This window comes from Microtus pennsylvanicus, chromosome 10 (genome assembly GCF_037038515.1).
Source record: "Microtus pennsylvanicus isolate mMicPen1 chromosome 10, mMicPen1.hap1, whole genome shotgun sequence".
NCBI classification, from domain to species: Eukaryota; Metazoa; Chordata; class Mammalia; order Rodentia; family Cricetidae; genus Microtus; species Microtus pennsylvanicus.
The window spans coordinates 79628275-79641718 of NC_134588.1; the positions used below are offsets into that span (position 1 = coordinate 79628275).

A 13444-nucleotide genomic window follows, 5' to 3' on the forward strand; every position below is an offset into this window, starting at 1 on the left:
ATTTCACTGGTCCCTTTCCTGTGGGTCCTGCATGCCCTGTGTATACAGCATACTGTCTAGCAGTCCAAGCAAGAGCAGCTTCTTGCCCAAATGGTTAATCTTGCCACAATGACAGCAAACTCCATTATGGGTTTCTTCAATACCAATAGTCTCTGAAGTAAATTGGTGTGGTCAGGGGCAGATGTATCTCATTGCCATGAAAATCCCTAATTTAACAAAACATTTTAAATGCCATATTCTGTGGGTCTTTGAATGGTTCGAAGACCATCTATTGATCTAAAATACATCTCCATAGGATCTGGAAAACATACCTAGAATATCTACAAATTTGATTGTTATAAAGATGACTAACTACTGACCTGTGTTTGATTGTCCTGTATAGTTCATAATAATAGCTTTCAAAAACTAGAATTTTACCTTACATTTTAAAATTTACTGCATAGGCATACTACCTTAAACAAGAGCAAAAACATATATAAAATATGTTGTAAGAAAATAGCCTTAAATTGGTATTAATATACAAAACCTTTTAAATAAGAGTAGAAACATACATACAGTGTGCTGTAACAAAAATTACCTTAAATTTGTACCAACATACAAAAGTCCTTTAAGCAAGAGTAAAAACATATATACTGTATAACAAAATAGACTTTGAATTTGTACCCATATACCAAAATCCATGCCAATGCAAAATATCTGAGATTAATAGTTGTCTTTTTATCCTATACTTCTCTAAATTATAACAAACATCCATGACCAACAAAATAACCAAAGACCACCCACACTCTCTCCTGGGGATGTGGATGTTGTTTTCTCTAGACTGCTTCCTGCTGAATGTGGGTGAAGGCATCTTTAGAACCCAAGAAAGAAAATCCGAGATAATGGCCAAGCTGGGAAGACCAGTTATAACCTTTGTTGATAGATATGATCTGTCAAGTTTCAGGAGGTCTCCACTGATGAAACCAGATCCAAACCAATCTGGAACAAATCCACAACCTCTTGTTTCCTATGGCAACAAAAGAAAAACCTCTTCTCTAAATCATTTTTTGATGTCCATTTGACAAATACATTTTTTTTGCCTTTTTTAAAGTTAAGGCATTCTTAAAATATCTAAGCCACAGTTGACTTGAAATGGTCTACAATTTTTAGCAATTGTGTTTTATTTTCAAGGGTCCTTTCTTGTCTTTTTAGTTTTTTTTGCTTCCTGCCAGTCCGCTTCTGTTGTACGAATGCAACCTCATGTGTAGTCTAAGGACTAATGGAAAGCTTTTTATCTCTTAAAGCGCTTTTCTTTTTGAAGTCAATTATTTTGTTTATTCATTTTGATATATCCTCTCTGCCATGCTGATTTTCTAATCATACAGGCGACTCTTTATGGGACTCAGCAAACAAGCTTTACCCTGGGTGATAGGGCATTCCTGCACCTTCCAGGGAAAGAAGAACAGCTGCTTTACCCCTGGGGGCTTTGTGCTCTTGGGCCATGCTTGCATGGCTTGCTTAGGATGAGCAGATGTGTGTGTGTGTGTGTGTGTGTGTGTGTGTGTGTGTGTGTGTGAATGCACAGGAGATGGAGAGTAAAGGCACATTTCGCAGCTGGGTCTCCAAAAACGAGAACGGATTTTCTATGTGGAAGGCTTGAGGAGTATTATCTACAGACTAACTCACGAGTAGTCCCTAAACACATAGAATGTTAAATGGAGAATAAATTTCAGAGAGACAGCAATAAAAGTCTCAAAGGAAAATGTGATCAGGATGATTTTAGCTGTTTACCATGCCCGATCTCCGGGTCTCCCTAGGACTACCATGGGGTATTCCCGAGAGGCAGGTGAGACATGATGTGGGTCTGGATCAGATTTAAACTATAAATGACAGGGGCTGCCTGTTAGGAAGGGTGGGCTAGGTGTGTGGAAACTCAGGAAGAGAACATAGCTCATCTCTGCGGGGCTATGTTCATCTATGCTCATCTTTTCACGTCTCGTATTTTCTCACAACAGCCCTTGCATGTTTTAGTTGTAGCACTACTACAAGCAATGAGATGCCGTCAGGGTCCAGATTGTGACCACTTCCCACACAGGCTGTCAGAGCGGGGACAGCAGCTGTGAGTAGGCCTGACTCTGAGTCTTAGGAATCTCCCATCAAGGAGAAGTCTGTCTTCTGACTGTCAGCTTGGCTCACTAGTTGAAGGAACATACTGACCTTGAGTGAACCAAGAACACTCATGGATTAGAAAATGCCCTACCGCCAGCAAACTGGAGGGTGGCACTCGCCTGGGGGATCGCTGCTCTCCCTGTACTCTAAAGTGATTAGTGGGGCACATTCTGAGGGATGGCAAGTGAGGCCATTACCAAGTCACTAAGGAAGGTCAGGCGAGCCAGCTCTTCCTGTAGCAGAAGGGAAGCCGCACCTTGGGGTTGGAGAATGCAGCTTGTCTGCAGAACTTTGCAGATAGGTCAGCTGGCCATGGCTGCCAGAGAGTGGGAATGCTCCCTGGGTTTCCATGTGGGCGCTTTAGATGCTCCACCCCTGCTAAGGCAGTAGTTCTCAACCTTCCTAATGCTGCGACCTTTTAATACAGTTCATGTTGTGGTAACCCCCAACCATAAAATTATTTCATTGCTACTTCATAACTGTAAGTTTGCTACTGTTATGAATTCTAATGTAAATATCTGATATGTGGATTAGTTGATATGTGACCACCCCCAAAGGGTCTGTGACCCACAGGTTGAGAATCACTGTGCTAGGCCTGGCTCTGATGCCACTAGAGGGTGCTGTTTCTCTCCCTAGTAGAACCAAAGTACTTAAGTCTATGATCTTAGAAAAGGACCTTTGATGCTGGGCTCAAATTCCAGTCCTCCTAGGTACAAGTTGAATTGGTTGGAGGATACTGCACCCTTCAAAGCTCAGTTTTCTCTCCCGTGAAAACATGTGATCATACCCGACTAGGCAGTCAGGACTTTAGAATAGGGTAAGTTCTCTTGCCCGGCACAGGAATAGAGCTAACTTCACTGCCTGCTGAGCTCCATTGCTAGCATTCTCTAACCCATGGGTGCCCAGGCTTGTGAAGCTGGGCAGGGGTTCTCAGATGTGTCCATGAAGAAGGCCTCCTCCGAAAGCCTTACAGGCAGCCCAGATCCTTTCTAAGTACTGGGTGAGGTAGTAGTGACAATATCCGAGTTGCTGCCTCTGCACAGGGACCGGGTGTTCATGGATCTCTGCTGGAGTTGAGTGGTTTCCACACAGGCAATAATTTCAGCTGTTATCCTTCTAGAAGCGACCATTATAATCAGGCCTGTAAAATTCCTCTCTCCTCTGTCAGAGGTGCCTTCAAGTGTGCACCAATGCGAGGCCTGGATGACAGGGAGGAGAACTGTGCCTGGAAGACAGACTGAGGAGGCAGGCGGGGCTGGAAGGTCGTGAACCTGAACACGTGGCAGGGTCAGTGTCCTAAATCTGGTTGCTTCTTCCGCAGAATGGCTTCAGGCAAGATGCTCACTGTGGTCCCACTGCTTCACTCGGGAGGCAGGGATGGAGATGTCCATCTCTCAGAGCAGCGGTGGTGACTAAATCAGGTGATTGCTGTACAATTTTCAGTGCCATCAACGACAACTGAACAGTCACTGGCCACAGCGCCAGGACCCATTTCCACCGGGAGCCCCAGAAGAGTTTGCAGGGAGGTGTACATACCTAGTATTTAGGAGGCTGCCCTAGAATCGGCTATCTTACCCCCAGGAGGTACTCTAAGCGCAAATGTGACTTTCCCATGTGGTCTCTTGGGGGAGGGGGAGGGGAGGGGAGGGGCTGCGTTAGTTAGAGCAGTTACCTGGCTCCTCATCTAATTCTCTGCCACGACCTTGGACTGTCCTGATTGCTTTTCTGGAAGTTCACCTCTTTCCTTCTGACCACACTGCCCTAATGCTCCGCCTTAGTCCTTGCTGTGCCCTCCGCTTGTACGCAGGTCCACTTGCTCTCTGGAATAACTCATTTCTGTGCGGACCTTGTCTGCTTCTCCAAGCCTCAGAGCTCTGGGATGATGTCAGCTCTGGAAGACACCTGGACCAGACTGTCTCACCCAGCTATGTGTGTCCAGCGGGACCAAAAAAGTTCACAGCCGGGATTAAAGACGTGAACCACCACACCCCACATTTTCTTAAGCCCCATTCCATGGCTGAGGAAACTGCGGTTGAGGGAGAAGAAAAGAAAGGGAGAGAGAGGGAGAGAGTGAAACGCAAAACGCCAGTGCAAGTGGTGTAATTCGTCCTCAGGCTGCAGGGTGATGCATGGGGCGGACCAGCGTGCATCCTGCACCTAGTTGTTTGGGGGCTGGTGGTGGGTGCGGCTCCAGAAGCGGGCGGTGCTAGAGTTTTGTGGGCAGGCGCGGACCGGGGCTCAGGCGAGGGCCAGAGGGTGGACCCAGGCTAAGGAACACAGCTCTACTGCGGGAGGAGCAGGTGAGGCCAGTGCAGAACCATTAATCGCCCAGCGGGTTCGGGATGCTGCCGGAGAGGGGGCCAAAGAGCTCAAGGCATCCTCCAGGAAGTTGAACGCGCTGCAGCAGCTTGCCCCGGCACCTGCAGCAGGGTTTCTGGTGGGTTTCCTAGCCGGAGCTTGGCGCTTCATCTCCGGGCTGTGGAGCTCCGATTTCCGATCTTCTCACCTGGGATTCGGTAACCTGATACTTTACCAGAGTGTATCCGAGAAAGTAAGTTGCACGTTTGAAGTGTTAAAGTGTCTGCAGGCAGGCATTCAGAGCTGGTGGCTGGTTGTGGAGATCATCCTCCCGGGGTGATAGAAATTGTGTTTATTGGTTTTCCTTAGATGGGCTAGGAAAGGGTGCAGCCGATCTTTGGGCTGGGGGCGGCAGTGGGGGTGGGGCTGGTGCAGCGCACTCATTTCCATGCTTCAAGATGAAATCCAGGCAGGGTTTTGCTGACCTTGCATAAAGTGCTTCCCTTCCATCCAGGGTTATCACCCTTGCTAGTTCCTAGGGGACTTGACAACAGCAGCCCTGGAAAGTGAATGTGGTCACCAGCAGGAGAGTCAAGTTTACTTCTGTTTGAAAAAGACCTAGGGTTGAAGAGGCAGGCTATTCATTGTTGGTACTGCCATGGAGTGGGCTTTCTGAGCTCTCTTGTGGGATTACAGGCCAGATAACTGTCCAACAGAGGACAGGGCTTCTGGGACACCCTCTCAGGTGTCTGAACCACATCCCAGCATTCCTACAGGCTCCCTGGGACCTGCTCCACAGATCAGGTCGGGTTCTGTCAGTGGGTTAGGGATATTATCTTCAGCATCCACTGGCACAAGCTCGCTTCTTGTTCCTCTTTTCAAATTCTGTGTTTAGCAAGATGGGTGTCAGAGAAATCAAAGCCAGTTGGCCAGGGACCCTGTTCTGCTTCTTAAAAACTGCAACCTTGGCCAGGGCCCTTCGTCTCAGTAGGCTTCCTCTTTAAAATGGAACCAATGGGGCTGGACAGACAGCTCAGCAGTTAAGAGCACTGGCTGCTCTTCCCAAGGACCTGGGTTTGATTCCCAGCACCCATGTGGCAGCTCACATCCAGTTTCAGGAGATCTCACTTACTCTCTTTCTGGTGTCTATAAGCACCGAACATACATGTGGGATGCAGATACACATGCAGACAAAACACTCATACACATAAAATAGCAATTAAAGTTTAAATGGAGCTAGCATTAGATAGGACCACATGAATCTGCCGTCTTTACAGCTCAACTACTGAGCATACCATATGGATCAGCCTAGTGATGCCTTTCTGGTGGGAATATGGTTATGGCTTACAGTTCAGGGGGATGGAAGGGAAAACCAATGTTTCTCTTCTGTATTATGTCTCCTAGGAAACACGAATCCTTCTTATCCCCCTTCTTGAAGAAGGGGTACCTGTAACCTGCCTTTCAAAACCCCTTCAAAATGCCCTGCTCTGTTTCTCCTACTTCAGTTGGCTCAGCTCCTCTCCAGGTCAACTCTCCCTCAGGTTGTCCGTGGCTCAGAGAGAGATTTTTGCATGTTTGTTGTTACTGCCTTATTCTCCGAGTCTATCTGGAGCTCCATCTTTAGGCCAACTGGTGGAGGAAGCAAGCGAGGCTCATTTCAGTCATCCACAGCTGTCATTGGCTGGGGATGGGGTTGGTCCTCAGCTCTGTGGTAGGAAGAGCAGGAGTGTGACCCCTTTCAACCCTGGGGTCAGAGGGGTCCCGCCTTATAGGTGAGCTCTGAGCGGGGCAGGGTACGATGGTACCACACATGAGAGCTGTTTAAGGCCAGTGCCGGTAAAGGACCAGAGAGGGTAACGGGTCTTGGCACAAGTCTTTGTTGGGATTGGGATTGGCATTTCTGGATTGGTATCGGACAGCTGCAGTCAGGGAGACTCAGAGGCCTGGCCATGGGCTTGTGTTGTCATTTGTCCTGCTGGGAGATGAAGTCCCTTAGGATGGAGTTGGTGGAATGAGTGAGAAGGGAATTAATATTTGGTTGACACCTATGATGATCCAGTTTGGCCTTGGGTACCTCTACCTCCAAGGAAGTGGCAAAGAAAGTTCCTGAAGAGAATCTTTTCCATTCATCAGTTCCACTGTTTGCCTGAAGAAGACAGAGACTGACTTGTTCAGGGGCTAGGAGCAGCAACTCCTGCCTTCCCACTACCCCCAGCTTCTTCGCCATCCTCTTCCCTAAGACTGAGTCAGACTGCCCTGTAACACAGGTGCCATCCTCCCTTTCTCCTTTATATCACTGAGGAAACTGGGGTTTAGCAAATTTCAGTGACTGACAAGCCACTCTATGGATAGGTGGCAGAGTTGTTGTTATTTAAGACCAGTACAAATGTATAGCCTGCTGACCTGCACAGGATCCTGGCATGACACTTTGCTCACCTTTTATACACATGTGATGGTTCCATTTGTGTGGGAGAGAATCCTGCCTTTGACCTCAGAAGCTCTCTGGCAACCTGGGGACTAGGCTGTGTCGTGGTGTCCCGGGTCATAGGCAGCTACCCCTATGAGTTAGAAACCAATGGCTTCTCTGAGGATAAAAACATGGGCCAGGCAAAACTCTGAATGTTGCCTTTAAATGCCCCCTTTCTTCTGTCTTGGCTTTCTCAGAGTCTCAGCCTACCCTCTACATCTAAGTGACTTCTCTGGAGAGCACATGGCTTGGTGGCAGCCTTTCAGTGGCTCCCCTGTCTTTCCTGGTCGGGCTTATCTCTCTTCCAGCCTCGTCCTCTCTCTTTCCTTCTATCTCCTAAGATCCAGCTGTTCTGAACTACTTGCTTGTCTCAGGAGGCTGCTATCCTTCCTGCCTCTGAGCCTCTGTGTGCTATTTCCTGTTCCTTGAACTCTCCCCTCTCCTTTGTCCATTTTCAGCCTGTGAATCTAGGTTCTACACCATCTCTTCTCTCTTCCTGCCCTTAGCTGCCACTCTGACCTTCCAGGTAACAGGCACACACACACTACCGACTGTGGCAATAGCACCATAGCCTTGAGGTCCATCTGCATTCCCAGTGATCAGTTTCTCTGGCCTGGGAGGGACATGGTTGTATAAGTCATTTCTGTGGCCCTTGTCCTTACCCTAGGGCTTGGCCCTTGTTGATTGAGCAGATGATCAAAGCAACAATCCTTGTCTGGCGCTTTCCCTGTCTGCTAACTTTCCTCTGGTCGTGCTGGTGTTGCCCTACACTGATGTCCTCACCCTGGCTGATGGTCAGATGGGTTCTTGGGCTTCTGTTCCTTTTGCTGCCTTGGGGTTAGTGTGACATGTGCTGCCTTGGGGTTAGTGTAACATTTGCTGCCTTGGGGTTAGTGTGACATTTGTGACAGCTGGAAAACCAATTTTTACTCATCTCTGGTTAATGTGGCCTTTCTGTCAAAACTGCATTTGATCATGAAGATAAGTGTATATTGAGAACGGGATGTATACTTAAAAACAGGCATAGCTAACACAGACTACTGTGCTACAAAGAGCATTTCTCAAAAGACCCCCCAATCATGTGCAGCCAGATTTTACATGCTGCTTGTTAAACACAGATTCCTTGGACCCATCCCACACCCCCTTAACTGGTTCTCCTGGGGAAAGGCTTTGGAATCTTCACTCTGAACATATCCCTGCGATGATGCTGATGTCCAGTAAAGGTTGGGAATGGCCAACTTGTAGGCTGGAAAATCCAAGTGATGGTTTCCAGGGAGATGTGCAACTACTGGGTAGGCAACCCTCCATGTCAGACTGCCTGTCACTAGCATTGCTGCTTGAAGGATTTGGAGTCTGGGGTTGGAAGAGTGGGTGCTGTTTGAGGATCCATTTGTTCAGGGAGCCCGAGTGGAATGGTACCCAGATGCTAGCGGGTGGAGGTATGTCAGGTGACTGTGTTGTAGGGAGGGTGATGAGCATCGTGTGTTGGTGGCCAGGAGTGCGTGTGATTCTTGTGGGCAGCACGGAGAAGGCAGTGTGCTGACGAATCAATCAATCTGTAGCTCGGGCGGTCTTCATCTTCACCACACGCCACCTCAGGAACAAGGATGACAGGGTGTTGGAGTCTGAAACCAAGCCCCAAAGTTCAAGTTCCGTGGGTGTAATGAAGACTGGCAGGGTCACTATATGAAGGAGAATCTGTTGCTGCCTTTGTTGGGAGGACACAACTAAGAGGCTTTCTATGCTCCAAGTTCTTTATCATCAAAACAGCCTCAAATCCTGAGGCCAGAGGGAGTTTGTCAGGAAAGTTATGGCATCAGATAGTCAGACACCTTATTGGCTGTGAGAGGATAGGTAAATGGCTTCCTGTACGGCTATTAGGTTTTCCACCAATGAACTAGGTTGATAAGACTTGTCAGAATAAAGTAACTAATATGCAAAGCACTGAGCACAGTCTCTGTCATGTGCAAGTGTTGTCTACAAGGCAGTGATTATTGGATGCCAGTCCTACCTTAACCCTTACATGATAGCTCTCAATGCCATGGGGTAGAAGGAGCCAAGAACCTTCTCCATCACCCTTGTTCTTACCTGGTTCCACCCTAGAGGCATAATCCCCGAGTCCTGTTTGTTTGCTTTGCAGGCTGTACCTCTGAACTGGGCCTCCAGCCTGGCGTTCCTGGATCTTCTCACACCCACCATGAATACACCCCATTTCCCAGCCTCCCTGTTTCTGGATCTTTTCATACCCACCATGAACACCTCCCATTTCCCGGCTTCCCTCTTCCCAGAGTTCCTACAGGGTAAGAATGGGACCAATCCTTTGGGTTTCCTCTACAACTTCTCTGACGGCTGCCAGGATTCGGTGGACCTGTTGGTCTTCATCATCACCACCTACAGCATTGAGACCATCTTGGGGGTCCTGGGAAACCTCTGCTTGATATATGTGACCACAAGGCAGAAGGAAAAGTCCAACGTGACCAACCTGCTCATTGCCAACCTGGCCTTCTCTGACTTCCTCATGTGCCTGATATGCCAGCCACTCACAGCCACCTACACCATCATGGACTACTGGATCTTCGGTGAGGTCCTTTGCAAGATGTTAACTTTCATCCAGTGTATGTCAGTGACGGTCTCCATCCTTTCGTTGGTCCTCGTGGCCTTGGAGAGGCACCAGCTCATCATCCATCCAACGGGCTGGAAGCCCAGCGTTTTCCAGGCTTACCTGGGGATTACGATCATCTGGATCATTTCTTGCTTCCTGTCCTTGCCCTTCCTGGCCAATAGCATCCTGAGTGACCTCTTCCACCGCAACCACTCTAAGGCGGTGGAGTTTTTGGAGGACAAGGTGGTCTGCATTGTATTCTGGTCCTCAGACCATCACCGCCTCATCTACACCACCTTCCTGCTGCTCTTCCAGTACTCTGCCCCTCTGGTCTTCATTCTGGTCTGCTACGTACGCATCTACCAGCGCCTGCGGAGGCAGAGGCAGGTGTTCCGCAGGAATGCTTGCGGTTCACGCGTGGGGCAGATGAAGCGGATCAATGGCATGCTCATGGCAATGGTGGCTGCCTTTGCGGTGCTCTGGCTGCCCTTGCATGTGTTTAACACGCTGGAGGACTGGTACCAGGAGGCCATACCCGCTTGCCATGGCAACCTCATCTTTTTGATATGCCACATGCTTGCCATGGCTTCCACCTGTGTTAACCCTTTCATCTATGGCTTTCTCAACACCAACTTCAAGAAGGATGTCAAGGCCTTGGTGCTGACCTGCCATTGCAGGTCACCCAGAGGGGAGTCTGAGCATCTGCCCCTGTCCACTGTGCACACGGACCTCTCCAAAGGATCTCTGAGGCTGGGAAGCAAGTCTAACTTCATATAGTCCTGCCTAGGCTTTTCCCTGCTGTTTCCTTTTGACAGACCCTTTCACTTAGCCAAGCAGACACATTGCAGGTTGGCTAGTATCCTGCTGTTTTTAGCTTGGGAATCCAGATAGGCTAGCAAAACACTTGAAGCTTGGCATTTAGACTGTTTAGCCATTTGCTTATGGGAGAATTTTGAGTCCAGATTCCGCAGATCACACAGTGAACTTTGTGCTTGAGTTTCGGGGTGTTACAACCAGAGATGTTGGACTCTAAAGGCCACTCAGCATAGATGCCTAGCCTAAAAAACCTTCATCCACATCCTGAGGGTTCATCTAACTTGCCATGGGCTATGTGTTATGCTCTTTCTAAGAGATGCTGGAAGTCCCAGTAGCCTTTGACAGAGGCAGATTCATAGAAACAGTTTCAGGGGTTTGGGAGTCTGTTTAATGAAGTACTTGCTGAAAGGAACAGGGCTACAATGAATGTGACTGTCTCATCCATGGGAGTCAAAGTTCAGTGCCCCTCCTGGCTGCTGAACTGGGTTCATGGCATCCTCAGTGTGTGGACTAGACAGCTTGTCTTTAGAAAGAAGGAAATGCCAAGGTTGCGCTTGGCCCACATCAGATTGGATATTGCAGCTTATTTCTGTCTATGTAGAGCAACCTTCTAATAAAGTGAATATACTGGTCCCATGAGACACTGTCCCCACACCAAGCAGAGTCTAATGGGCTTTCTGGCCTTGGTCCCTTCCAACCATATGTGCAACTGACGTCCAGGCCAGGTGCTTTTGGCCACCACTTCCTTCTAACTTGTCTCAGCTTTTGATCACACCTCCAGTTTATCTCCTTTGTTCCTAGATTATGAGATTTCTTTTCTTTTATATTTTTGAAATAGGATCTTACTATGTATTCTAGGCTGGCCTAGAGCTCCTACCGAGCCTCATGTACTAATTAAAGCTGAACCCATCACACACGTACTGAGAGATGAGTGAGGCTCTCTTCTTCTCTGGTATAGGCTGTTGCTGACTGTCTCAAGTGACCGACCTTGAGCAAAGCTCAGATTTCAGGCCCATCCTGGCAAGATGTCATTGTTTAAACTGAATGCATGCACACACACACACACACACACACACACACACACACACACACACACGTGTGCGCGCACATATACACACATTCGCACACACATGCACACACACACGTGTGCATGCATATACACACATTTGCACACACATACACACATACACACACACAACAAACAAACAAAAATCTGAGGCCTCAGACTTCTTCGGATACTGTTCTGGGTCCTGGAATTTATGCTTATATTAATAATAATTCATTAATTAGGCTCAATGGGGCCAAGGTGCCAATGGCTCAGAATAGATATTAAGTAAAAGTATTAGGAATTGGGATGCTATGTAGAAGCTCCACTGAGTGTCTTCCTGTTTCCCTCCCACTTTAGTTAGGATGACATTAACCTATCCAGATGACTGTCTCCTGATCCTGGTATTTAATAGCCCTTGAGACATCTGGATTAACAACATCCTTGTTGTTTACCAATCTAAGCAATCTGAAGACCAGCAGCCCTCGCACCTGGTCTGAGGTTAGGTGTTGGGTGTTGGGGGCTGTTAGATATGCTGTCTTCATTGCAGATGTGTTGAATATGAATCTGCATTTGCCCAGAATGTGTAGGATAACTGTAGGCACACTGAAGCCAGGAAGCATTACTCTTGGAAATGGGCCATCCTGGGACATGAAGCTGTTGGGTGAAAACCTGCAAGTGGACACTCTAGGGTCCGGAGCAGATCCATGTTCTGAACATCTCTTTAAATGTTGAATTGCTGATAAAATATGCTCTGTTTTGGCAATCGTTTCTCTGGCTGTATGTGGACATATTTCTTGTGAAACTTTTTCAGTATTTCAATAAATACTTGCCAAATACATAGAGTGCAATGTTCCATTCATAGGGAGCCTGCTCTTTTTATTCTGTTCTGCTTCATGTAAAAGTATACTATTAACAGCTTTCCATTGGTTTTGATAGCTGCTTACCAGTTCAGAAACTGCAGGCACCTCTCAGTCTTTCTAGGTAACTCCTCGCAGAGGGTGGCTGGGGGAAAGCTCCTATGGCAAATACGGAGAAGTGTTAGGGTTAGAACTGGAGCCTGTTTTCACAAAGCAAGCCTCGGAGCTCTGAAACTGTGCAAAGCCTTATCAAATCCTGGCAGTAAGCACTCTAACTCTAGCCTTTTCCTCTTAAATAAACGACCTTTACTTGCTTGATAAAAGTAATCCTATTCAAAGGTAAACATTCCAAAATAAAGTGAAAGAAAAAAACTGTCCACAGTTCCATCGTTCGAAAATAATCACTGATTGTATTTTGGGGACTCATTTTTAGTTAGTATATGCATATGTCTGTTTAAAAAATATCATTGAAATTAAATTGTGCATGTATTGATATTTATTTATTTAAAAATTATTTTATCTTGAATTGTGTGTAAGCATGGGCATCATGTGTTGGATTGCGAACACGAGTGCATGTGCCCACGGAGGCGAGAGGTGTTGTGAACTCTGGGTCTGGGATTATAGACGACTGGTTATCCAGCACCTCACCTAATGATGTGGGTGCTAGGAACCGAACTCGAGCCCTCTGTAAAAGCAGTATCTGCTCTTAACCCCAGGCATTTTCTCAACTCTAGGCTGCAGTTGAAGATTTACCATTTACCATTATCAAAGTCTTCGTCCAGAGTAACCTGTTCTAGAGGATATCTCTCTTCTTTCTGCTGTGATCCACCTGGCTCTGGGAACACTGACTTTCTAAGTTCAGCTGCTATCTCTGTGAGGCTGCCGGGCTCCAATGGCCCTGCAAGACTGTGGTTGTGGTGTGGATGAGAAACATCCAATGTAGGCTCATGTATTTGAATACATCGCCCCCAGCTGGTGAAACTGTGTGGGGAGATGGAAACTTGCTGGAGGAAGTACATCATTGGGGGTGGGCTTTGAGGATTTATAGCCCTGTCCCACTTCCTGCTTCCTCTCTCTTTTGACTTTCAACGTGTAAATGAAATGTGAGCTTTCAACTGCCTGTTCCTGCTTCCACCTTTCCCCTACATGATGAATCCTGTCCCTCTGGAACCATAAGTCAACACAAGCCCTTTGCTTTCCTATCTTGT

The 13444-nt window shown here is 47.4% G+C and overlaps 1 protein-coding gene across 1 annotated transcript; it reads left to right on the forward strand.

Moving 5' to 3' along the window:
* Positions 1-4423: 4423 nt before the first annotated feature.
* LOC142858334 (neuropeptide Y receptor type 4) lies at positions 4424-12210 on the forward strand. Its single transcript, XM_075987516.1, has 2 exons — positions 4424-4699; positions 9054-12210. The coding sequence occupies exon 2, from the start codon at positions 9111-9113 to the stop codon at positions 10290-10292; it is 1182 nt and encodes a 393-aa protein (XP_075843631.1). The 5' UTR covers positions 4424-4699; positions 9054-9110; the 3' UTR covers positions 10293-12210.
* The last annotated feature ends 1234 nt before the right edge of the window (positions 12211-13444 follow it).

Coding starts and splice junctions, on each gene's coding strand:
- LOC142858334 (XM_075987516.1), top strand. CDS start 9,111: ATGAATACACCCCATTTCCCAGCCTCCCTGTTTCTGGATCTTTTCATA.